Source organism: Cynoglossus semilaevis, chromosome 6 (genome assembly GCF_000523025.1).
Source record: "Cynoglossus semilaevis isolate Cse_v1.0 chromosome 6, Cse_v1.0, whole genome shotgun sequence".
Classification (NCBI taxonomy): domain Eukaryota; kingdom Metazoa; phylum Chordata; class Actinopteri; order Pleuronectiformes; family Cynoglossidae; genus Cynoglossus; species Cynoglossus semilaevis.
The window spans coordinates 16048710-16075183 of NC_024312.1; the positions used below are offsets into that span (position 1 = coordinate 16048710).

Here is a 26474-nt window from a genome sequence, read left to right on the forward strand (position 1 = left end):
TTGAATGTACAGGGTAATTCTTCCACCTTAAATGTCAGGCTTGTTTACAAATACAACATGAGCTCCAGCAGCGGTTCAATGAGCCAGTACACTTTGTATATACAGTAAATGGGAAGCTGCATAGTGGCTTTCCCTGCAATAATGGGGCGTCAGCCTGCTGAGTTTTTTGGCTCTGAAGATACACAGAAATAAAACATAAATAATAAAAAAAACATATAAAAAGATGACAAAAGAAAGAGGAGTAGGGTGGAGTGCTGCTGAAGATGGTGGGCTACGATAGGGCAGTTGTTGTGAAATTGAATTGAAAGGGCTGGGTGACAAATGTCACAGCAACTGCCACTGTTTCAGATCAAAGGGTAAATAAAAAAGATAAACCTGTGCAGCCTAGTCATCGTGAAATTCTACAAAAACATGGCAACTATTTATCTCCGTATGAACCAAAATGAAGACCCAAAGGATGGAATTTTCCGAAATAATGCGACCGTGTGTATTTATGACTTCATAATAGAAAAGTCATCACATGAAATGAAAGCACAGTTTTTAATATCGGCTGTCGATGTCCTCGCACAGCTGCTGTGAAAGTGGAGGGCATCCACTGCACAAAACGGCAGCAAAAATGTGTTACAGAAAATTGAATGTGTGATTTGACGGAAAGCCTGTCAATTAGAGGCAAAGCTGCAAACGTGTAACCCGACTGTAGAATGAAGACTTATCACCTTTCTGGCTGTCAATGATGAAGTTTCCCTCCTCATTGCCGGCCGTTATGGAGTAGATTATGCCATCACCATCTGGGTCTTTTGCCAGCACTGTAGCAACAAGGGTGTTGGGCCCCGCATCCTCAGAAACAAACGTTCGATATCTGCAGAGACAGAGCTTAGGTTGAACAATTCCTGGAGATTGAGTCACAAGTCAGTGGCATAAACGCACACAGACTGTAGGGATGCATCATTTACACCACCAGAGCATCCGCAGGCTTATGTTTGTTGCTTTGCCTTGTCACCGTGATTTAACCTACACTCCTAGCTGGCAAGACCCGAGACAAATGATGATGCCTACTGGGATGTTGAACAAACGGTGCATCCATACAGCTAGCCCACCCTGTATGTGATCCATTGCCTTTTAAAACGTCAACAGTGATTGGTGATTTGCTTGTGCTTTGGAGCTGTGCAGCATGATGGAGGCACGAGAGACTGATTTGCCCAAGTGGTGTAGAGCACCACTGGGTGGAGATGAACCGTGGGAGTTGGACGTTGTGGAGATGAGGAGAAATGGATTAAAGAGCAAAACGCCAGAGAGCAGAGAGGAACAGGTGACAAAAAGGAGGAGTAGCACTAAAATAAAAGGTAGAGTAATGTGTGGGAACAGGGGGCGGGGGCGGGGGGGTGTTCTCAAAGAGTTTGAGTTGATTTGTCAGCAAAACTCATCCCCGTGAGACTTCCTGCCGTATCGTCTTCTGATGCATGTGTCCAAGTGTGTGTGTCTGTGGGGTGGGGGAAGGGAGTGTCTAGTGTGTGAAGACAGAGGTGATTGATGGTTTACACAAAAACGCTGATGAGCGATTCATCTCTGCCAACGAGCGCCGTCTCTTTGGCAACGTCAGTGACCTGTAATCTGTCACCCGGCTCCAGGACCACCTCCTCGTAACTCGGTGGGACAAGACATACTGTATACACTCCTTTTGGCTTTTCTTGCCAATGCATTTCCCTGTGCTCATTGAACTGTGAAGTTCAATTCTGAGCTTGTCTGTGTGTCTGTCTCTTTCTCTAATGTGTTTCCAAAAAGAGGCCCCGGTGGCCAGTTGAGGTAGTTTGACACATTTATGGGGCAAACCAACAGAAAACTAACTTTTACAGCTACAGCGACAAAATCAACATTTTAGCAAGATTGTTTTTTCTTTATGCTAAAGGCTATTGAGGCTACTTTTTTTTTTCTTTTTTTCACCTCTAGAGTTTCTGGCCTTGGCTGTAGTTGACTTTTTGCTTCATCAGCTATATATTCTGTTTACTTTTGTCTACATTTTTGACTTAGTTGGATCTATCTATCTATCTATCTATCTATCTAGTTATCTATCTATCTATCTGTCTGTCTGTCTGTCTGTCTGTCTGTCTGTCCGTCTGTCCGTCTGTCCGTCCGTCCGTCTGTCTATCTGTCTGTCTATCTGTCTGTCTGTCTGTCTGTCCGTCTGTCCGTCTGTCCGTCCGTCTGTCTGTCTATCTGTCTGTCTATCTGTCTGTCTGTCTGTCTGTCTGTCTGTCCGTCTGTCTATCTATCTGTCTGTCTATCTATCTGTCTGTCTATCTATCTGTCTGTCTATCTATCTGTCTGTCTATCTGTCTATCTATCTATCTGTCTGTCTTTCTTGTCAGAATAGGTGCAGACAATGCTTTTTGTACTGCTGAGCAGCTTGTACACTGACATTGTTTGAAGGTGTTGGCAGTGATGTGCTGGAATCCACTGCTCACTGATGCCTCTACATGGGTCTACCGGTGAAAAACCCTGGCAGAACCACCAAAGCCATTCCTGGTCACAGCAGATCAGGCCACACTCCCTCAGAGAAACACATGCCCGGTGAGTGGGGGCACGTGAAGCAGCAGCCAGTGAACGTTGTGAATCTGATTTGCAGCTTAATCCCCGGTGTTGCATTTCAAAATGCTAATTTAAGTGATTGGAAGCGGTGGCTTGTACATGCTGTGCCTTTTATTTTTGCAAAAAATAAATTGTCTACATTGTTGAAGTTGGAACAACCATGAATTACCTGGCCTGCATGTCTGACTATTTACATTTCTAACGGCTCCTTGCCCGTTGCTTCCATCACTTGTAGCATCTCTCCAGCTCACTGAAAAGTAAGCTAGGAGGACATGCCAAGAAATAATAATCTGCCCAACCGCATGTCCAAGGATCTCATTTGGTCTGACATTAGCCTGACACAATGTTCATCCATCTACTTCTATGTCTGTCTTGTTTTGTTGGCGCTGTCCTCCCCTGCTCTCACAGTGCTTATCTACATCTCAGTGAGCCACAGTATGATAAAGCAGCCAACATGCCCTGTCTGGCAAAATGCCTGCCGCTTTGGCATGAGTATTTGTCTGGCTGTTGACAGGCTTTTCTTTCTATTTGAATACCATAGCTGACTGGCTTCTGTCTCCCCACAACATAAGTTTTAGTGACTTGGAACTCAGCTTCATTCTTTGTTGTTGTTTTTTTCCCCATCACTTTTATGTTTTTCCCGTTTCGTCTCCTCCTTCTACCCACTGGTTTGTTTGGCTCTTTGTCTGCCCCCCCCGCTGAGACTGACACCTGACAATGCAACAAAGAGCTGGGAACAGAGGTCTACACCAGTCCTCTGTGAAGGTCATTGATACTTGACTGACAGGACAAGTGGCTCGAATGTTTGGAGGAATAAATTCCATGCAGTCAAAGTGACAGTAACTACCTGCATTCTGGACCAACGTTTGACCAAAAAAGAAACATGCGAGGACACAAAGGACTGCATTCTGATGTGACAATAACATCAGAGTGGAGGCCAAAAATAATCTCTGTGTGTAGTGGAACGGAGGCTTGATATCTTTACAGTACCGGGGCAGGAAGACTTTTTTAGCAACATCTACCATCCTCCCCAATGAACGCACTATGAAAGTAACAATGTGACATGCTGTTTGTGGTTAATTTGCCAGTGGTAACAGGTTGTTCTGACACCCGGTGACTGTGATGACGGCCCGCATAACACATAAACCAAAGCAGGAGCTGCTTGTTGGAAGAATAAGTGCAGCTGACATATCTTTATGTGAATAAATGTACGTGTGCATGTGCTAATGCTAACATGTGGTGAACTAACATCTGTATCTCTACAACAATGGCATTGATTATCTTCATTTCCAAAAAAAAGTAAATAAACGGTAGGTGTCAAGTTATTATGTGAATGCAGGGAGTCCTCGGTTTATGACTTCCTTGATCTATGGTGTTCAGTGGTTAGCCCCCATATCACTTTTTTTTTACTCTGACTCTGACTCTGACTCTGATGTATTTGTGTCCTAGTTTATGATGTCACCACTGTATTAGCATAGGTGAGTGACACAGGTACTAATGCGCAGAATATGAGTTCTGACTTAGAGCGAAGACCGGGTTACGCCGAGTCACTCAGATGTAAGTCTAGGACCTCCCGTAAATATATGTGGGCATGTGCATGCTAACAGATGGAAACATTTGTATTTCTACAAGTAGTGCATTTTATAAAATTAATTTGTTATGTTTGCGAACACATCGACCCTGCCCTGAACTACTTGTTTTACACTGTGGACAGGAAGTCTGCAAGTTTGTTTTTGTTTGTTTTTTTGTTTTTTGCTATTTTATCTAAAATCAGTAAATTTTAAAGTTGTCACTTTCATTATCATCAATTCATGTTATATTTTTTAATTGACCAGATTATTATCTGCATGGGAGAAAAAGCTTCTGTCAAAGAAGCCGGCTAATCAACTTGTTATTGTGATCAAAGTGGCCCAGACGAATGTGATTACTATCTGAAGTCTCCTCTGTGTTGGCAGTGATTTTAGGAATGCAGTTTTCATGAAGGCTTGGCAGGGCTTCCAGTATCAAATACTATTACAGTAAGTAGTCTGAGAGGAAGAATTGTTTGATGTTTTGTCCGATGCTGTTGCAGCCGTGAGAGACCTCTTTTGAATCCCAGTGCTGCTGCTACTTTATCTGTTCAGATGGAAAAGCTTTGAAATATTACCGTGTGGTAAGTGATGAGGCAGCACAGGCGTGACAAACATCATCTACACTTGTCACCTGAGGGACAAAGATTGATCTCTGCAGCACACATCTGAATAAATGCCCACATTTGACTTTTGGGACACAGGCTTCAGTGGCTATAATAATAAATGATGAAGAAACTCGAAGGCACAACAACAAAAAGGTGCAAATAAACTTACTGTATGGTTTTGTTTTATAAACTCACTGCATAAACACACAAACGCAGATATACACAGACTGCATTTGGTAATTGCTTATTGATCGACTCGGAGAGTTTTTTTATTATTATTTTATATAGAGTACGTTTCGGTTGGAATCTCCACCATGACAGTCATAGTGTTGTCAATAGTGTTAAAAGTTGGATATCGAAGAAAGAAAATAACTAAAAAGTCAAATTTAGGTGATTACATTCCCTCAGTTAGATCACTCTGAGTGTATGGTGGTATGTTGAAGTGATGGTTGGTGGAAAATACAAGACCAGCTCAGAAGAAATAGTTCTTTAACTACTGTTAAAATTACTAACTTTTTGTAAGATTTCTGGGAGCAAATGTGTGGTTTGCATACAAACATTTGCTCGCTTTTAGTACTGATGTTTCCTGTGTTCCCAGGACTGTTTTGGTAAAATTAACCACTGACCTTTTTTAAGACTGAAAACCTACAATTAATATTTTCTCAAAAAATTGGAAACCAACATAAATAAATATGACATCAAAAATAGAAACACAATGTAAAAATCTGAAAATATTAACAGGTATTGTCAAAGAATTTGAAAAGGAAAAGCTGCTGCTTACACAGGCTGTGAGAACTCGGGGGCCTCGTCATTGACATTCGCCATCCTCACACGGACAGTGGCAGTGCCAGAGTGAGGCTCGTCGCCATTGTCCACTGCCATCACCACAAACTCATACAGATGATTGGGCCTCTCGTAGTCCAGTCGACCCGCAGGGAACACAGTTCCATGTGGTGAAATGCTGAAGTCTGGGCTCAGGGTGTAGTAGGTGAGTTCAGCGTTCAGCCCCGAGTCACAGTCGGTGGCTAACACTGACAGGAGGAAAGAAACACACAAAGACCAGCAATTAACAGTTAATCCAGATGAGCTGATGAGTGTGTGACATTGGTGTGGCTCGTTATCACTTCATGGCCCAGCTACACATGTCATAGATCATAAGCTGTGACAGCTACAATTACTTGTGCACAAATGGCCGTGAGCCTCTCTGACGTGATTGGCATCATTTTCTAAAATGATCTTAAAGACAGGAAAAAGACTAAATATGAAATGGTGTATTTTCTCAAATGTGATTTTGTTGTGATGCAATTTAAAAAAACAATAATAGACACAGTATATCTTTAATGAAAAGTGAGTAGACTCAGTGACAGTAATATTTAAACTGATGTGCTCTTTACTCACTGTTAGTGTCTAGTCAGAGTTAAAACACTTGAATAATGCAGATTATTTTGATGTGTTTTCTTTGTGTCGAGCTCTCACAGCTTGAACACTTCAGTATAGACACTGTTCTCCTTCTATGTCAATATCATTGAAACTTGGTGATTAACTCTACAATATTTGCTTAGTCCGTGGGATGTTACTGACTTGATTCAGTGATCAGTAGCTGAAGAAGTCAAATTTCTCAATTTAATTTGATTCACCCAGATTCTCAGGTTTTATCATTAGAATAAATAGAATTTGGACAGAAATGACAGGTTAAATAGGCAGATTTAGACTCAGAGTGTACGGCTGTTTACTTAGAAATACAGAGAAGAGACCAGAGCTGAGAGACAAGACAAGAAAAAAGTAGACACTTACAAAAAATTCTGTAAATCCAGAACACTGAATATTCGTGTACATTGAGTTTTCGTTTAAAAGTTTCTCACTGGTAAAAATCAATAGCCACTGGTGAGGCACAGGAACTGCTTCTTGCTTCCTATAGGTTCAATATGAAACTGCAGCTGACTCATTGACAGTGACAGTGAGTGAGCCAATCATGGCGCAGCATTACACCAGACCAAAACAGTGTTTGTACAGTAAATATATACATGAAAGTTAGTTAGATATTACTGTGATATTATATGTTGTAACACATTGATTACACTCTCTAAAATCGTAGTAAAAGTAAAAACACAATCTAATGGCGATATATTCTTAAATACTGTTTACATTAGAAAAACATGTTTTTACTGAACTAACATATATTTTGTTAAATATTAACAACTTTAAAAAAAGTTCTCTCTAACATGAAGACAAGGTTTTTCTTCATTAAACTTATTTATAAATTAATTATTATCATTAGTAGTAGTAATAATAACAACAATAATAATTATTAATTATTAATATTATTTTATAAATGTATTATATTAACTTATTTTATTGTTATTTTATTTGATGTTTTGATTCTATTTGTTGAGTACTGGTTTGTGTTTTTCACGTTCCATTCACCACACAGTGCAGCGGCAGCAGCCTCTATCACTCTAGGCTGTTTATTTGAATGCTTTTTAGTTCAACCTGCTTCATTTTTTTTTTTTTTTTCAGGCACCGTGCATTTGAAACAATCACCCAGTCAGAGGTTTGCCTTAAATCACCTATGGTAGCCCGTGGGGGACAAAAACTCCCACAGGTACATCAGCACTTGACAACAGCAAGTTGCAATGGAAAAGTAAAATAAAAAAACAAAACAAAAGAATGATGAATAGTGGGACTTTCTATATTTCTGCTCGAGGTTTATACTGTTTTATATATATTTCATGCCACTTTTTAAGACATGCTTAAAGGAGTTGCGAGAACTCTACATTTCTGACCACCAGGTCTCTCATTCTGACTAAACCTAAAGAACGGCATCAGTTCCTGAATGTTTTTCTCCTGGTTTTTCTCTTAAATACGCAGCATCAATAGCAGAGCATGAACTTATTGAACTGACAGTACAGAAAATATAGAACATACAGTTTTTACACGTATTAATTACTAATATCAATAAAGAGTGTATTTATTTTCATCATCTAAAATCCTACTCACACGTACATTATTAAATCAAATTATGTTATTGAACGTTTTTCAGTGGAATCACAGTGTCATGGTTGATAAAACGTCCTGCCATTATTTATACGCAGCATAATAAATCAAAGTCTTTGTAGCAGTGTGAGTGTGACGCTGGTCGTTTCTAAATCATCTATTCACATCTTTCAGCATGCGTATAATTGAAACATTTTTTCCAGCACAAAGCCAAACAGCAACTCAAGGTCTGAACTGCAGCATCCTCAAAATTAATCCGTTAGCTCTCGTTGTAAAAAAAAAAAGAAAAAAAAGACTTTTGGATAGTCTTTGTCCCTCCCGTTCAAAAGGAAACAGATGGATGTGAAATGTAGAATAAGCTGAGTCTCACCCTGCAGCAGGGATGTTGCCGTGGTTACAGTCTCAGGGACTCCATCCACACTGTAGATTGATTGAAGGAACTCTGGGACGCAGTCGTTCTCATCTGTTATCAACACCTGAACCTGATTAGAGGGTAGACAACAGAAAATCACCCAATCTGTTTTGTGTTTTGGTTTTTTGTACCACCAGACATTCACAACAATCCCAGAATTCACAGCTTTCCCTAAATAGAAAGTGTTGTGAGCATATGTGTGCCTTTTTTTTTTCTCACAAAGGCCCTCAGTTGCCCTCCGTCCTACATCCTCCTTGTCACCACTGCACGTAGAGTGTGAATCTGACATCCAAGTAATAGTCCTGAAATAGCTGGGCTAGGTTTTCCCAGTTTCCATCACCTACTACAGAACACACTGCAGGGCAGAGGCAGCATTTTGGGAAACATGACATGATAATCAAGGAGATAAACATCCCTGGATTAATAATTGAAACCACACTGAATTCTCAAACAGATATATTCCAGACATATCAGGCTGAATAAATGTTAATAAATGAGGGGGGTTTTGATTCTAGGTTGTTCTGTATTTTCTGTCCCTCCAGACCACACTCTCAGCAAAACAGCACTTAGTCAGACAGAGAAAATAAAAGTGAAAGAAACTGCAGAAAGAAAATAATGTTAGAACCACCCACACCTAATCCTGCTGTTGACCTTACAAAACAACTCAGCCATGACATTCCTTTACACAGCTACAAAGTATGCTGTGTCTCCCTGGTGCTTATAGCAAAGTAGTATTAAGTCAGTAGGTCAGCAGTGAGAACAGATCATTGCTGTCCCAGCCTTGGTCGGCTGCTCTGAGCCACCAAACATTAGAGGTAAAACCTGGTCTGACTAAGAGCTTTAGAGAATGTCCAGCGGGGAATCACTACACAGCCAAACACAGTAATACTGCATTTTTAATTGTATTCAAATTCAGCGAGGCGAGGCGAACAGATCAGCTCTGATGTGACTCAGGTTTGGCTGCTGACGTCACAGTCTCTGAACTAACCTCTGTGGCTGTGCTGAGGCCGGCGGTACCTTCACTGGCTCGCACCATCAGCAGGTACCGCCGCTGGTCACTCTCATAATCCAGCGTTCTGGTCAAACTGATCTCTCCCGTCTCCTGCTGGATACTGAAAAGGCTACTTGGATTGATGAGCAGGCTGTAGCTGATAGGCTGCTTCTGAAAGGAAATGGCCGCCACCACCAGGAAACTGTGGAACAAGAACATTATTTTTTCTTTTGAAGGAGTAGAAAAGGAGGAACCCGGTATTTTCCATTTCGGCTGCACGAGACTTCAATGAAAATCAAATTTCGCTCTCCATACATCAGCACTGCACTAATGAAATCAATTACTACAATGTACGGACCATTGACTACACATCATAAACACAGTCAATCATTACTTGTCAGATCTGGTGCTATAATGAAGATGTCAGTGTTTGCTGTCTACTTGGAAGAGCCGGTGTTCTCCAACACAGAGGTGTGACGACGTGTCTGTTCACGCATGAGTAACATTACTGACACCTGCATTTTAATGCATTTTACTACAGATAAGCCAAACACACGGTTAATGTCTGTGTGTCAGTTTTTATCTTTGCCACTCTGCAGGAACTTAGGGCAGTGGCCACAAATCATTGTAGTACTCTGTCTCCCACCAAGAAGGTCTTGGTTGCACATGGAGCTGCCTCACTTCCCTTTAAATCTCAATCCTTATAAATAAAAAGGTTGGCATCAGGAGATGCACTGAGCATAAAAACTTCCCAAATAATTCCCATTTGGAGGCTGTTGCTGAAGAGGGGAGCAGACAGAATGTCTGACTGGCTGACTGACTGAGGAATATGTTTTAAAGTCTCTACATAAATCAGTAAATAATAATAATACACTCTCACTCATGCATTCATCTCAATACATGGCAATTTCTTTTTCATGTGTTTTTGTTTTTTTTAGCTTGATGTTTTCTGTCTCCGTACTCAGACAATGGACCATTTGCACTGGGAACAAAGCTCAGACTGACTCAGATAATGTAAGTCACAGATAACAATGGGAGAAGCTCAGTTCATTTCCAGTGTCCTAGAATGGCACGAGCATGAAGAATAGCCGAGACAACTTTTATCAAAATGTCACATAAAAACGACTGCCAAACAAAGACCCACAGAGCATGTAGAGATACTGCAGGGCGTCAATGGCCAAAGGGCAGAACCTCATATCTGAACAAATTCACATTTGTTTTCCTCATGTCGGGGTTCACATGAGGTGAGTTTTTATGTAAGATCGTTTTACAGATAGACTAAAAATATAAGCATACGACGTGAAATGCTCCAAACAGAGACACCTGCATATAATGATGTGTTGGGGGGGAGCACTTTTGATCCGATTTCTAAGCTGAGTCTGAAATACACCAAAAGCCTGATTTATGATGACCCTAGCACATCATGATTAGAGAAGAAACACTGCTGCTGCAGCACGGGCATTCTACTGCACCATGTGTGACATACTGTGTTCACTGAAGTTATTCAGTATCAAAGTATTTTGATTATACATTGGCTTAGATTCCAATACTGCACATCTTCCTGCGTCATTGAGGTGGAGGCCACATTGCATTTGAGATCTATTTTCCACTGGTATAATAATGATTTTTCCTACAGTAAAACACTCAGTCTTATATCTGGTTTCACCTCAGATACCATTAGGAACATTTGAATGGTGACGCTGAGCCTTGTTGACCAACACAATGTTGTGAAGGCTTTGCAAATTGCAAAGTGTGAATAAAAAGCAGCAGCAGCGTTGAATCAACTTGAGTCATGATGTGGGCTGTTTTTATTTCTTTCTCTAGGGGAGCCGTTGTTGCAGTTTTTTCAATTAAGCAAGGACATATTTTCTGGGACTTGGACAGTACCAAAGTATCAGGTTGGTATCTGTATCTGCAGATACCTAAGGCCATATCCAGCAGTGTTACCTGTATCACACTGTCATTTTTTAGTGAGGAGTTAACTGTGTACCTTTTACAGACCAAAGTCAGAGTTGATGGTCTTTGGCATTAAACCTGTTCTTTGGTTCACTTCACAGATTTTACTACAAGATTTAGATCAGAGGCTGTGAGCAGGTGAGTCAGTAACATCCACTTTGGCTCCGAAGGAAAACTTTGCCAGTGCTGAAGTTTCTTTCAAGTTATGTTAAAGACAAAATTGATAACCCAGATCTCTGGAAGAAAATATTTCTTGTTCCCAATATTCTCACTAGATTCCTGTATCCAGCACTAGACCAGCGAGCCTCACCGCTGCTCTAAAATCTCTCTGGTTGCAAAAGCAATAATATAATGTTGTCTTGGCTCCAGAGCAACTGGAAGTCTTTGGAGAAAGGTTGCTACAGTTGCTACTGATTTCTTCTGTCACACTATGTTTCAGAGGGCTAACTGATTCATGATTGTGTGTATTTACCCAAGACACCTCAGACTCATCCCTGGCTATGTCTGTTTTAAATCCTGTTTTATCTCTGTGTTGTTCTCAACTGTATGGCTCTCTTTTAACGTCCTGACATCACTCCTCACTCCAGTTCATGACAGTTGTTGTTTTATCCTTGTTATGCTTTATGAGCAGCAACCGTCATTTTGTCAGATCTAAAGATAGTTTTTTCTTCTTCTTTGTCCTGAAAAATGCTTTTAGAAGTCACAGCCAAACCTTTAGCAAAGCTTTTATGTGAAAAACCTGAAAGACAAACTCCAGCTTCCACTTGATTCTGATCCATGAGATCATCAGGTGGATTGTGAAAAATAATCCAGTTTCTCTTAATTGGTCTGAGACTATTGTTTACTAGTTACTGTTTCTTTATTTCAAGTGAAATAAAGAAATTATAGTAGAAATCTTATCATTGATTTATTCATTTTCTTCTGGATTATTATGTTTGTGGAAGCCTGCGACAACTTATTCACAGCTATGGTCAGGTCTTTTTTTGTTTGTTTTTTTTACTTTCTTCCAAATAAAATAAAAAAATAATGTCCCTATCACCATGTACTTGGACATGGAGAGTAAACCGAAATACTAGCAGGCAAATATAGGACAGGAAATGATGAGAATGGGTCACCTTCTTTGTATTGAGCTAAAGTAAGTACGTTTTAAGCAGTTGATATTCATGTGTTGAATCAAACTCCTTCTTCAACTTCTACCACTTTTTCTTTAATGTAATGAAACAAACTTCATGTTTCTACTTGGTAAATACAAAAACATACAGCGGACCCTCAAAAGAATTCCCGAAATACATGTATTCCACTAGATATTTCCTCGTGATACGAGGAAATATCTAGTTACAAGTGCTCAACCAAGCTCCATTTTTCCACTCGACACTCCTATTTTATATTATCCATATATTTGTTTATATCGATGTTTTTTGATGGGGGTTAATTTGATTAATTAATAGTACATTTCTGGGGGCTTGAATGAATTGATTAGTTTTTAGTTTTTTTTAATGGGGAAAATGCAATCGATATACGAGCGGATCGACATACGAGTGCTGTAGTGGAACGGATAAAACTGTCCACTGTGATTTGAAAAAGTGTACAGATATGTAGACATTTGTCTGCAGCCCACCATTACTTTAACATGAAGCATGGTGATGTGAAGAAAAGCTCTCAGAGTCCTGTATGGCTTTTTAATCAAGGTAACTGCTTTGAATAATTTAAGTGCAGGCAAAATGAGCCCGAGAGTGAAGCACGTCGTACTCACGGCTGTCCTTCTGGTGTGTTCTCTGGTATAGAGATGGCGTAGCTCGTGTTGGTAAATTGCGGCGCTCTGGCTCCTGCCATCACTGAGAGCATGGCGGGGGCACCGCGGCTGCCCAGACCATCGAGGGCCACAACACTTAACAAGTACTCTCTGTCCCTCTGAAGCACCAGTCCAGTTGTCACCACCTGGCCTGTGTTCTTGTCCACTGCAAAACAGCCGTCGCCACCTACAGGGAAATGAAACATCATTCTGTGGAGCTGGTCTCAAAGCCATCCAAGGTTGCTGGCTGCAACACTAACTCAGAAATGTTACCCAACTGGCGTTCTCAGAAAGCCAGCCTGGGAATGTTGGCTGAGCAACACATTTCACCAAGTTGAATTAAACACAGTATTTGTTGTTGAAAAAAAAGCACTGAAGTAGAAGAAGAAAATTGGTTTGATTTGGAGAAGCGATCAGGCGGCCCGTCAAACTACCCAATCAGGCCCGTAACCGTATTCGAAAATAAATCAAATAATAATGTGAGGCAAAAATGTCCGGCTCTCAAAATGTCTGTCCAGAAATATTCTGTCCCTCCATCAAATATAGTTGGTGACCCCTGATTGAGAAACGTATTTTTGTTTTTATCAATGCTTTCTAATAGCTTAATATGATCTCTTGTCTTGTAATTGTCATAAACACTCCACAAAGAAAGCCATTCAATGTACATATTTAAGATAGCCTTAGTGAGATGAATCTATGAATGTCTTTTTCAGACACAGTAAGCTGTATTACATTTACTTTCAGCCTATTTTAACTGCAAAACAATTCATTTTGTCAGCACTTTCATTCACAGCCATGTTCAAATTAGTTACAATCTCAGCTCCAATTGTTACAGATATGCCTTTAAGAATTAGTGCGTTACTGCGCTAACCTCCATTACAACAAACAAGGATATAATTAGTCATCGTTCCGTCCCAGATAATAATGAATAATGAGTTTCTAATAGGGAACATGTTATTAGTCAATGTCCAGGTATGCATTAGTCAAACTCTTAACACTTAAATGCTCAAACATAAGTGTGTTATAGAAGAGTGGGTACTGTTTTTTTAACAAATGAAATAAAGACTAAAATCTGTAGTTTGGTAATGTTTCTCCAACCTTTATTTATGAGGCAGAAGACTCTCTGTGTTTTCAATGACTTAATTATGTTTGTTAAACATAAACCAATTTAGAAATGTATGTCGGCACACACAGAGAAGAAGATAAAACAGATGTACATTTATCACTCTGTCACATTCATTCTCACTTTTCTGTTCATTTGAGAACTGGAGGCAGCAGTTGTTGGACGGAGGCGCTCAGCTTCTGTTGTTTGGCTCTCCTACAGTTGACATGTTCAGTATGGCATGTCTGGCATTGTTCTGTTGAAATATTCATTAACCTTCTTGGAAAATTAGTTGTCTTGACATGACGTTGAGTCTCACCTAAATTAAATATTACATCCTCTGCTACAGCCACTAAGACGTGTCTGTGTTTCTAACTCCACGTGTCTGTGTCCATCACCTCAGCATGGAGTCTCGTAACGTTGTGCCACAAAAATATTCAGCGGCAGTTTCACTGGTCTTTACACACTTCTCTTGACTACATTATTATTTAAAGAGTTAGCCCTGTTATGTTGTTGTTTGGCACCCAAAAACTGTTTCAAGTCCTGAGACATGTACCTATAAAATTTGAACCATGACAAAAATTGATATATATTTGCATATCTAATATTATAATAGTCTGTTGTGATACATTATGTTATCTGGAAAAAGGTCAGTGTTATATCCTGCAAAGTATTATATCTTTCAACTTGAATTGGAATCAATCTTCCAACAAAGGCATTGTGGAGGCTAGAACGTGCAAAAGATTTTTTGGTTTTTATGGGGGGGGTGTGGTGTTTTTTTGGGGGTTTTTTTGTTTTTGTTTTTTTCAAGTATTTGTCGTACGTTCAGTAAATGTAGCATAGACAGTGATCACTCCGGTTGAAACCAAAGCCTTAAAACCAGAGACATGAAAAGAGAAAAACAAAATGATGCTTAATTTGTATCTTGTGTGCTGGATTTTCCTAACCATTTTCAGTGGCAGTCATGTGCAGCTGGATGACTGAGTGGATTACACCCACACTAAAAGCAGCTCCACTGAATCAAAGTCATTTCTTCTGTAGGAGAGATCTGTGTCTTAGGGATGGTCGTGGAAATACACTATATGTGTGTTATTGAACAGGGGCCATTGAACACACAGTACTTTGTGAATTCTTTATACCAACACTACTTTGACTTTGACCCCGGTTGTTGTATTATTTTTTTTTTTTTGTAAAGTATATACCAAAAAATAATGCATGTCTTTTTCACACAATGGACTGCAGAAGGCATGGCCATCATTGTTTTTGTTTTGTTTTTTAAGAAAACTTCTGGCTAATGGCTGAGGCAGAGCTGTGGAGCTCTCTTTATGTCCCGCTCCACAGGCCCACTAGTTAGTGAACCTGACCACAGTGAGGCAGCTCCACCTGTAACAGGCCACCAGGGACCGGACTGAAAACGCCTTTGAACTTATTTTCCTAAATATATGAATAAAATGCTCGGACACTTCCCAGGATTGCTGGAAAATATGGAATATTGTTGAGAATGAGCTTTTGATTGGCTCCATTTCCACTGATGCTGACAGACAAAGGCTGCATCTGCGTAAGGTTTGTTGTACAGTATATTAGCCAAAGCGTCGTTCAAAGGAGCGACAGTTCAAAGACTGCAGTGCACTGTGACTGCTCATTGTCAGTGAATGAGCCTTTGTTCTCCTAACCCTACCTGCTCTGTCTCCCTGTGACGCGTTGGACTGACTGATATGTGACTTATTGAGGTTTAGCCGATCTGCTGGATCTTAATGAGGCCGTTTTAAAAGTCTGAGGAGTTTGAAAGTGGAGTCCTTTACATACTAATACGACTCTTTTCTCATACGTTATCTTCTAATGGCCTTGTCAACATAATTGCAGTGAGTTATTATAAGGGAGAACAAAGTTTTCAATATGAACATTCCCTTTGTTGCACACAGTGCAGGAGAAGATGAGTCAACAAGAAGTCAAAGCACTGGACCAAATGCTCAGTGTGGGGAGAGAAATATTGATCACTTATATGTAATTGCAGGATGTTCCATTACATCTTATTTGTCAAAACATCTAAATTACATTTCTGCAACAGTAATGGTGCTATTAACTCAACATCTCCAGAAACAAATATGAAACGACTGCAGTATTAATAATATTCTCTTTCATTCACTAATCACATGCTGCTTTAAAACACTGAATGTATTTTCACGCAGAGTTTCCATCAAACAGGAAGTCGACCAACATTAAGTAGAATTTGTTTTTATCAATAATTTTAGCAAACTCCAACCAGCATGTTGTTGTTGAAACATGCCACAGGGAGACCGCATCCAATCTGTTGACCAATGCAGTGAGACAGCTCAGATCTCTGTGTGAAGGCCAACGCACCCTGAAAGCCCTGCACATACAGAGGAGCAGGGACGGCTGCTGCAGATCGACATGAAACCTCGTATAAAAACATGAAAAATGCAGCGCAGCCGCGGCACAGGAGGTGAGACTAGTATGTGTTTGGACTGTTATTGTGTCCAATCATGCATTGAATGTACACACAGGGGCAGTAAATCGGTTCCCACCGCTTATTCGGCTGCCTGTTGGCGGCGGTGTCGGACAGAGTGCAGCGATGCATGGATAATACACGGATGTAGACAAGTACCAAATGTAAAAAATACAAAGTTGAAAAATTGAAAGATGTGTTTTGCACGGGTTTTGTTTTTTTATGAGAAAATTAAATCCAGTCGTCTGTTGAACTCCTGGGTACATGAGCAATCACAGGGACATTTTTTTTACACAAATCTCCACAGGGTGAAAATCCACATCAAATTTTCATAAGGCTTAAATACTGAAATTTGTGTCCGACTGGCTGTCTGCACTCATCAAAAGGCCAGCGACTCTCTTCCTCTTGAGATTTCCAAAGTTAAGCACATGATAAGAAGGTTGATTTATACTTGTCCATCCTGAACCTGTGACCAGATCATAATCAGTGGGTTACTTTCTACAAGCTCTTACAACCAACCTCACGCTTCCATCTTGATGTGGTGGAGCACAGACCAAAGGTAGCCTGGGGTAATTGTGGTTTACACCACACCAGGGAGATATGTGAGGAACTAATGTAAGTCAGAGGAAGTCGGGGGTGTGGTGGAAAGGGGGGGGGGGGGGGTTGTGAAGTCCCGATGGTAATATTCAAACTTCCTTCATCTTTGACATGCACACAAATCTCCATCCCCTCAAACACCAGGAGGTGCGCCACACCGGATGACTTCCTACAGACCAGTGTGAATGCATGCATGTGTGGGTTTGGTTGAAATGGAAGGAGAGCACACAGAGAGACAGGGGAGCACGATAAGTGCATAAACAAACGTGCGATTGCTTCTGGCTGTGTGTGATTGTGAATGTGTGTTATATGTGTACAAAAATGAAATCAACTGAGACACAGAGGCAGAGAGAGACAGGGTGACAGAGAAACTAATGGATACCTAAAGTGTGTGTATGGATGCATGAATGAAAGTGTGAGCGCCTGTGGCTGTCTGTGTGTGCGACTGTGCCAGACGACTTGGATTTATTTCAAAGTCTTTATAGCCCGCCAACCTATTTTAACAACAACAACAAACTATTTCAGTAGCACTTCCATGCATCACGCCAATCACAGGGACACCTTTTTATGTGTGTGTGTGTGTGTGTTTGTATGTGTGTGTATGTTCTTACCATCCAACAAAAAGTATTCAACTTCTCCACCTTCGCCCTCATCCCCATCGTGTGCATGGAGCTGGTAGACAAACGTTCCTTTCGGGGCCTCGGGGGACACCACTGTCAGATAGGGGTACGGCTTCATACTCCACTCAGGGACGTTGTCATTGACATCAATGATCCTCAGCTTCACCTTGTTCAGGTACCAATCTGGGCCTGGGGGATAGTGCAGAAAAAGTGCCAGAGTTGCGGTTACTGAAAGCGACAGCTGTCATGTAACTGTGCGTTCAGACGAGACAAGCAGCCGCCGGAATATAGTGCAGCGGGACATAAAGTCAGCTAAGAGTGTATGAGATACCCTGCCCCAGGATAAGAACAAATGTCAATTATTCTTTAAAAAATACAGTCTTTGTTTAGCTAAAGTCACAGTCAGTTACCACATCAAGTTTACGCACTTTCTCGTAGCTTTTTTTTTTGTGCTTCACCATAACTGGCAGACTTGGGAGATTGCAGTGAATGGATGTCAGAGAAGCTCTGTGAGCCTGCTGAGGAGACTGCTGGAGCTGACATCAGTTAGCCAGTCTCCATCGAGGCTCCTATCCAGAGATCCAGACACTCAAGCTCCCATGAGAGAAAGTCTCAGCCTCAGTCTCATCTACCAATCCGGTGTAAAGCTACCTTGATCTTCCCACAGGGCCCTATGGCTGCATGTATTTTGTCACCTGCACACTGTGCCTCATTGGAGAAAATAAGAAGATTCCAAGAATCCAATTACCAACTTGCTCACCCTGAGCTGGTGCAGACAGCCCGAGTGCACAGCTACTCTGAAGGAAAAGCTGTGTACAACTGCATTGCGGTCTATTTGACAGGAGTGTAGCATAGCTTCTGCTGGAACTGATGGCAGGGGATCGTTATCCACATTAAATACCACGACATGACCTGGAAACTGTGCATACCAAACTTCTTACACTGTCAAGGAACTGATCTGGGGCACTCTTGGTGCGGGATCTATTCCTGCGAAGTGGAGCACGTCACAGAATTGTGAACTAAGACACTTTTACCACAAACACTGGCTGTGATCTCATGTCAGCGTGGCATGAAGAAATGTCAGAACCGCTGCCAAACAGTTCAGTAGGCTGCAGTCCACAGAGGCCATCTGCCTCATCCCAGTGAGGGTAAAGCCCTGCCAGGACAACACAAACACATGCTCCCACAGATAAAAACACGAGTCACGAGTGTCTGACGTAGAGCCAAGACGTCTTGTCACACCTTGACACATGTTTCCACACTTGACAGAGCTAATGCTGGCTGTCTATGTGAGTCTTTCTCATCTTTACTCACGCAGACACACGCGTGCACAGGTAATTTAGCTCAGGGGGTTAAAAGTAGTTTGGATTTTAAATCTCATTATGTAAAAGGTCTCCTGTGCAGCCACAGGCTATTAATGTACTTTTAAATCCAAAACGAAGCAGCAAGAGTTCATGTTGCATTTATTTCCCCTGGAGGCCAAATCAACAAGTGCTTTGTGTCTGAAAGGAGTTCTGCTGCTGTGGTTTAAATGATTTTCAAATCTGAAAAGCCAAGTCCACTTCTCAAGGCTAATTCCCATGCCTTCTTTTATTTAACCCATTACTCTTTGGCCTATTTGAAAGGGGATCAAAAACTACATGATCATTACTGATCATTAAAGATATCCTCAGTAAAAGAAATGCTGGCATTAACATGGAAAAACATTTATTTCTATTATTCATCTGTAGCAAATGTTGACACATCAATAGGTGCAGAGCTGTACATCTGTGAACACAGACTCTCAAATATCAGACAAGAGCAGAGCAATAAGAGGTAATTTAATCATTATGTCAGAGAGCTACAGTACATGTATTTACCAGTACCTCAACACAATCATCAATAGATACTCAAGTATACAAGTATGAACAGTTTATATGTTATATATATTTAATATTTTAGTGTAGGTGGATCACTTTAGCCTCTGAATAGTAGCTGCGAAGACACAAAACTGTGGACACTAGTGATGGGCGATACCAGCGTTTTTGATTGACACCATACCCATCACCCATCAGCCACTTAATACTGTAGTATGTATTTTCATAACATATAAGTCATTTGTTTCTTTTTCACACAGTGTAACCGAGTTAAATTGAAAGGACACAGACATGTCTAGTCCACTTGATCACATGGAGTTACTGCTCCCTGCTGGTCAATGCTCACGTGCCACAAATTAATTAGTTCCATTTTACTTTACCAGGGGGCGTAGCAGCACAAAAGCCTGTATGTAGTAAATTACCACCAAAGATGTAGAAGTGACACAGGATAGGGTTTTTGTTTTGTTTTGTTTTTTTCATTATTTATTAGTATTCATACTTTATGAGAGTAGTTGATACTCAGTTGACACCTGAGAGATTCTCGATCAAACACCTGTGAACGTCTCATTTTATATAACTGTTTTTCAAAGGTTTACTTTAAATTTAACATAGCACCATGACTCAACATTGCAGAAAAATGAGCAGTTATTTGTGACATGAAAGTTAGCCTCACTCCAGGTCTGTGATGGAGAGTGCACTCGTATGCAGCCCACAGGTCTCAGGTAGCAGCCGTGTAATCCTCACAGTGGCTTAGACGATGCGTTATATGAGTGACTGACGACAGGGCAAACATTACTCAGCCATTCACCGAGAGGAGAAATGTGATGTAGCCGTCAACACAGAATTGCAGGTCTCCACCCAAACATGTCAAAGATGTGAGACGAGTGATGGAAGTCATAATTTAGCCTGGCTACATATCAACACTTGAGCTGCAGAGCATTTATTACACAGGAAGTGCTGTTGTTTACAGCTGTTTTGTAATTTATTTTTTGTTTATCTTCTTATCATCACATTAGGGAAGTAATAAGACACTAAGAGGACTTGATGGTGACCTGTTTAGATTTAAATCCATTATAACTGATGAGAGAAAACCTAGAGGTGGTGGTGAGCATTGCATTTTTTAATGAATTTGGTTCTAAAACTACAGACTTACACAAATAACAAAGTAAATCATTTATCATATTCTAATAGGAAAAACTATCACTGACCTTACCAAGGAAGATGGTAGGCAATGTAGTTCCCAAAACTTGTCTGAAATGCAGCTCTGAACAATTACAGAGCCGTATACTTTACTAACACTTTCAAACAATACCAAGTTTATTGACTGACAAGAGCGCTGCCACATCAACCAAAGATTTTTAAACTCGTGTTTCAGCCCAATATTCAGGCTATTATCGTCTTCAGACCAACTGGGACCACAACATTTCCATCCTTAAGACATTAGTGAGCAATTCATGCATGAAAGGTGAGGGCAAAAGGAACTTGTCAGATTCTTTGTTAAATATTTGCCCTTATTTATTTGTTCTGTCAGTCACAGTGAAATGATATTGATTCTTTGCTTGTTCGGTTTATACTTCTCGCCCACATGATACATGATTTTGGTTATTAGTTCTTAAAGAAACTGTGCCAATTTTTTTATGTTGTTCAGATTGAATAATCTAAATAAAGATTACATATGGTGCTGATATGTTGCTAAGGCTACAAGCTGATACAAAAAAAATCAAGAAAATATGGTTTTGTCTTTTACAATGATTGCAATCTGTTCAACCCAACTCCAAATTAATCAATTAAAAATGAGAGATAAATCTAATTTTAATTAGTAACTTAAAAATAGTAGAACTTTTCCTGAAGACTAAGTTAAACTTTGCTAGGTTTGGTCAGAGTAGAACATAAAAAACAAGAGTGGTTCAAGACTACACTGTATTTCTTCATAATTCTTTCACAGCATTTATTCGCTCAGATGATTGGGGACGCAGAAAAGCGCTGCTGAGATGGTGATTCCTATTTCTTTTTTTAAACTGGCTTAAGTTTGATGGAAAATACACTACACTGCTTAGCAGACATGGGGAGCTACCACAAGTGAATCACAATAGCCATAAAGTGTGTGACAGCTCCTAAAAGGATTGTTAGAAGGATAATAACAGAGGGTGGAAGAAGCTAGAGGAGAGAATTAATCTAGCTTTCCGTTTAGGCTTTAAAGTTGCTCTGCCCAGAGAAAAGTTCTGATATGCATTTGACTGCAGTTCATTTTGGATAAATAGCCAATGTTTTGTTGGGGCAGAGAAACCAATCAACGTACAGATGCTATCTCCTAATATGTTGACAGCAGCAATTTATGCGATTTAAGTCGGCTCATTTTGCCACGTGAGACAGAAGAACTCTTCTGTGATTAATGCTGGGAAAGGATAAAGACTCCTCTCCAGTGCAGAAGGGTTTAGACACCACTTAATCAAAAACAAATCAGAGCTTTACCTCTTAACATTTCAGTTGACTGTTAAATCTTTTCAGGCAGAAGTGCAAGATACATTCCTTGCCTCCTTCTTGTTGGTGTCTATCCCAACCATGTCTCTGTGGTAATGGTGTTGATGATTTTACAAGGCTCCGTCTAATTAGCTAGTTACACAGAGACTAATCAGAGCCAAGGCAGATAATTAGAGCCTATCAGCTTTGGAATGATAATGAAGAATGTTCTGCCATTCTGTGTGTATGTGTGTGTGTGTGTGTGTGTGCGCGCGCACGCGCATTTATTTGGTGAGAGGCCGATTGTGTGAGCGGTTGATTGAACGTGCAGATTATTGGTGCTGAGGCTGCAAACATATGCAGGTACTTGTCGACCTGGTGGTGAGTTAAGTGGTGAGCGGCTTTGATGGTGATGGAATCCCAGCTGACTAACACACAGAATATGAACAAATCCTCTCAGCGTTCAGATGCTCACAGGCTCCACTGGAGTCTAATGTGCGTTTGGTGCTCTTTCTAACAAAAAGCTTGGCCATACACTATGCTGTTAAATCCCTCAAGAATGAGAGCATCTGCAGGGATACTAACACGATAATGCATCATAAAGGTGGCTGACAGGAGAGCAGAGTGTGGCCGGCCGAGGGCTCATCCAGTACAAAGAGCTCTCTGGGTGTTGCACGTGTGTTCCATAATCACTGTGAGCCATTGTGCCCATGTTTTCTGCTGCTAATCCCTTCCCTGTGTAGTTGCTATATAAAGATGCTAAGTGGCTTTGCCGCATAGAAGAGAAAAGTTGTCTCAAGTGCACATATACACCGCTCGCAGTAGACGGACACCGAATATGTGTGGGAAGGAGATGAGAGGAAACCAAGTGAGAGGCACAAACACCAGAAGCACACTCGTGCCCACAGAGGGAAAAGGAGACAGAATGCAAAGAGGAGGAGGAGGAGAAGGAGGTTGACGCTTTACAGAAAACGTAAAAAAAAAAAACATACAGAGAATTGAGCAACAAGGAACAGTGTGGCACAGCTGCAGATAATACAAACATCCATGTGTGTTTGTTGTGAAAGCACCGCGGCGTTAGCAAAGGTTAAGATATTAAGATGTTAAGATAGGACCTTATCATTAATAACTCGGGGTTTCTCTCATGGATCCTGTGTTCCTTCCTCCACCAATGAGGAGAGAAATTGAGACACAGACGATTCTGTGTGTAATTAAATAAATTGCGTCTGCAAGCGTAAATGTCAATGGCTCGTGTGAGACATGGAATTTCAGAGGTGCTTTCTTCACAGGCGCGCCAATGGAAAGTGGAAAGTCAGCTCAATGGGGGGGGGTGAGGAGGTACATTAACTAAATGTTTACAGTGTTAAAGAGGTGCTATTCTGAGGCGCCCACCCGTCCGCCGCTGCATACAAATCTGATTGTGAAACTGTCAGCAGGAGATCACCATGCTAACAGCACAGGGGACAGAAATCTATTAACATAGAATTCCACCCTCCGCTCTGTAGCTTTAAACGGCTGATACAATAGGTGTGTGAACACATACAGTACCCTCACAGGCATTGGTGTTATCACGGCACAATTACAGAGGGCTGCTCACCTTACAGTGCTGGATGCTTTACACTCAGAATAGTCTGTTGGAAAACGCACACGCAACTTTCATGATGAGTCTTAATGTAGTCAGTGTCAACAACGTGTGACAATGTTGAGTGTTTGGGTGAGAAGCACGAGAACAAAAACCTTCGGCTCATCTTCAGTGTTTATGTGGCCTCTGTGGCGTCAGCGACATAAAACTTTTTAGAAATTAATTGCATTTTATTTTAAGCATCTCTCTAAAGGAAAAGGAAACTGTTCTCAACTGTCTGCTAATAAACACCTGATTATTTCCCACAGTTGCTTTGAGAGATGGCACAACACCTTTTTTATACACCTCACCTTTCTAACTATAACTTAATAATTCTCCAAAGGATAAAACATTTGAAACAGGTATTATAGGGGAAAAAATGAGCTGCTGCTGTTCTGTGGAGCTGTACACTTCCAGGAGAGTAATGATAAAACTTAATAAAAAAAATAATAAAAATGAAGTAATAATAGTAATAATTTGTGTTCTGACACTTGAAAAAGGTTATATTTAAAGTTGGAATGTTGATATTAATGCACTAATGCACATAAATAGCTAATATTTTATTATGTTAAGACATTCCACTGTACACCCACTTATCATGGAACACTGAACCACTGCTGCCAATGTCATTCCAGTAGGGGGCTCCATCAGTAATCAATGTTCAATATAATAAAAATGATATCTTAGAAAAAGTAGGGTTTTTGTATAATACAAAGGTGCAAATAAATACAATTATGAATGAGCAAAAACTAAATAAAGAAATTACAAAACAATCCTCAACAGCTGACCCCTGAGCCGGGAGTTTGACACCACTGTTTTAGGAAAACCCACCGTTTATTATAAACAAGTATTTTTTTCATTTGAAAACTTTCACCGCCAGTGAAAACGAAGGCGACGCCCACACTTCCTTCAAGTGACTTATCAGATGTGTTTGACTTCTACAACCACCAGATACAATTAGAAGACACAGCTACAGCACATGTAGATAAATATGCACAGCAGGCAAAGCCTGCAAGTAGCTACATGGAGCCAAAAGGCAGGAAATGAATCACACAGCAGCAATTACACTGGTTGTCCAACTGTGCCAAGGCTATAACTCAATTTTCCACTGTGGCTATCAAGGGAAATGCAGCCCCACATATTATCATTATTATCATGTTTTGTCAAATGTGGGCAGAAGTCAGTTCAAAGCACAGATGAATGGCTGAATGGATGACTGCGTTCCTTAGTGCGTTATTGTTTTTTTCATTGTCTCAGTACTTTTTTAATCTTTTGTTTTACTGCTCTGAATGGGTAAAAAAAAGAAAGTGCCCTTGTCACTCCTTTTAATTCACATAAAAGGATAAAGCACTGACAGAATTCCAAACTTATTTTACCTATTTTATCATTTTTACACTGCTGCCAGAAAACAGAGAGAAATGTGTGTTACCCAAGCTTTTTTTGTTTTGACATTTTTAACTCTCTGCAGAGGCTCCAGAGTTGGATCACTGTTCTCAAATTAGATAGTTGTGTTTAATAACAACAATATAAAAATAATAGTAATAATAATATATTTTATTCTTTTTAATCAGCCTCAAAGACAATGTACCTAGTTAAAAACAAAAATATAGAGAGTAGTGGTGGTTCCTGACCTTTTTTTGTCTTGTGACCCTATATTGACTCCAGAGCCATTTTTTTCCCCGACTTTTTTGATTATGTTTGTTATGCAGTGTTGCAAATACAGAGTAGCACGGGAACTTAAGTAGCCGTCACCTGATCGCAGCCGCCAATTATATCTTGTATTTCATTTGAACTTGAACTTTAAATTTATATATGTACATATATATATATATATACATATATATATACATATATATACTTTATATACATATATATACTTTATATATACATATATAAGATGTGTCATAATTGTAACTAATACAAAATCTAATAAATTCATATTCAGTTTTTTTGTCAATTAATAGACATTTCAGGCCACCCCATTTGAATTCTTAATTTGTTTTCCTGGTCATAGTCATATTAACATGCCATTGGTTTTTTTTTTTCTTTTTTCTTCATAACAAAGGCCTGGGTCACTGATATGCAATGCTTCAACCTTTAAGGTGGCCTGCTTACATCAACTATAAGACTAGATTACATGTGGCCTATTTTAACGCCAGTCTTTTAAAGATATAATTCTGTTCCTTGGAACTGAGGATAGACCAGGCACCAACAATTTAGGAGCACTCTCTTACACTCTCTGCCATCAACTGCATGAGCAGCTATGTCTATATATATATATATATAGTATATTTCTGATGGATACGGCAATGCGTGTAGTGCACCGAGAATAAAAAAATAAAATCTGGTTTTAAGAGTGGAGCCCAGAAGAAGTAGTTAGCCACCAGGGGAAAACCTCACTCATTGAAGAAATACTTTGAAAGAAAGTATAAAATGAGGTCACTCTTCACTTGATTTATATTTTCAAAAAATATTCCCCGAAAGAGTCTCAGTGGTGTGCTTCACTTTCTTATATTGAACATCGATTTTTTTTATATATATATATATATACATTAGTATAAACAACAAATAACACAAGGTGACAGGTTACTGTGAAGTAATCTGGTCTAACGTCACAAGTTAAGTAAAGGTTATGGTCAATACTGTTTTAAACATCAAAAACATCAATGTTTTCATTTGTCAAAAAATGTTTAAATTATTCCTTTGAAATTCCTTTCTGAATCTCTTCATGTCCCTTGGCACCTTAGCACAGTTGCCTTAAGAAGGGCCTTGGGGGGCTTGGTCTCTGCCTTATTAGCAGCACAAATATTTCTGACACTTCAACTGCAGTTTTACTGCGTGTGT

General features: G+C 40.1%; 1 protein-coding gene across 1 annotated transcript in view; it reads right to left on the reverse strand.

Moving 5' to 3' along the window:
- LOC103380426 (neural-cadherin-like) overlaps positions 1–26474 on the reverse strand; it is a 95985-nt gene that overhangs the window by 47999 nt on the left and 21512 nt on the right. Inside the window, exons 2-7 of the mRNA XM_008312406.3 lie at positions 17685–17882; positions 12869–13094; positions 9157–9361; positions 8127–8238; positions 5544–5793; positions 717–859 (exon numbers count right to left, since the gene is read on the reverse strand). Coding sequence (XP_008310628.1) covers positions 717–859; positions 5544–5793; positions 8127–8238; positions 9157–9361; positions 12869–13094; positions 17685–17882 — 1134 coding nt within the window. The remainder of the gene's footprint in view (positions 1–716; positions 860–5543; positions 5794–8126; positions 8239–9156; positions 9362–12868; positions 13095–17684; positions 17883–26474) is intronic.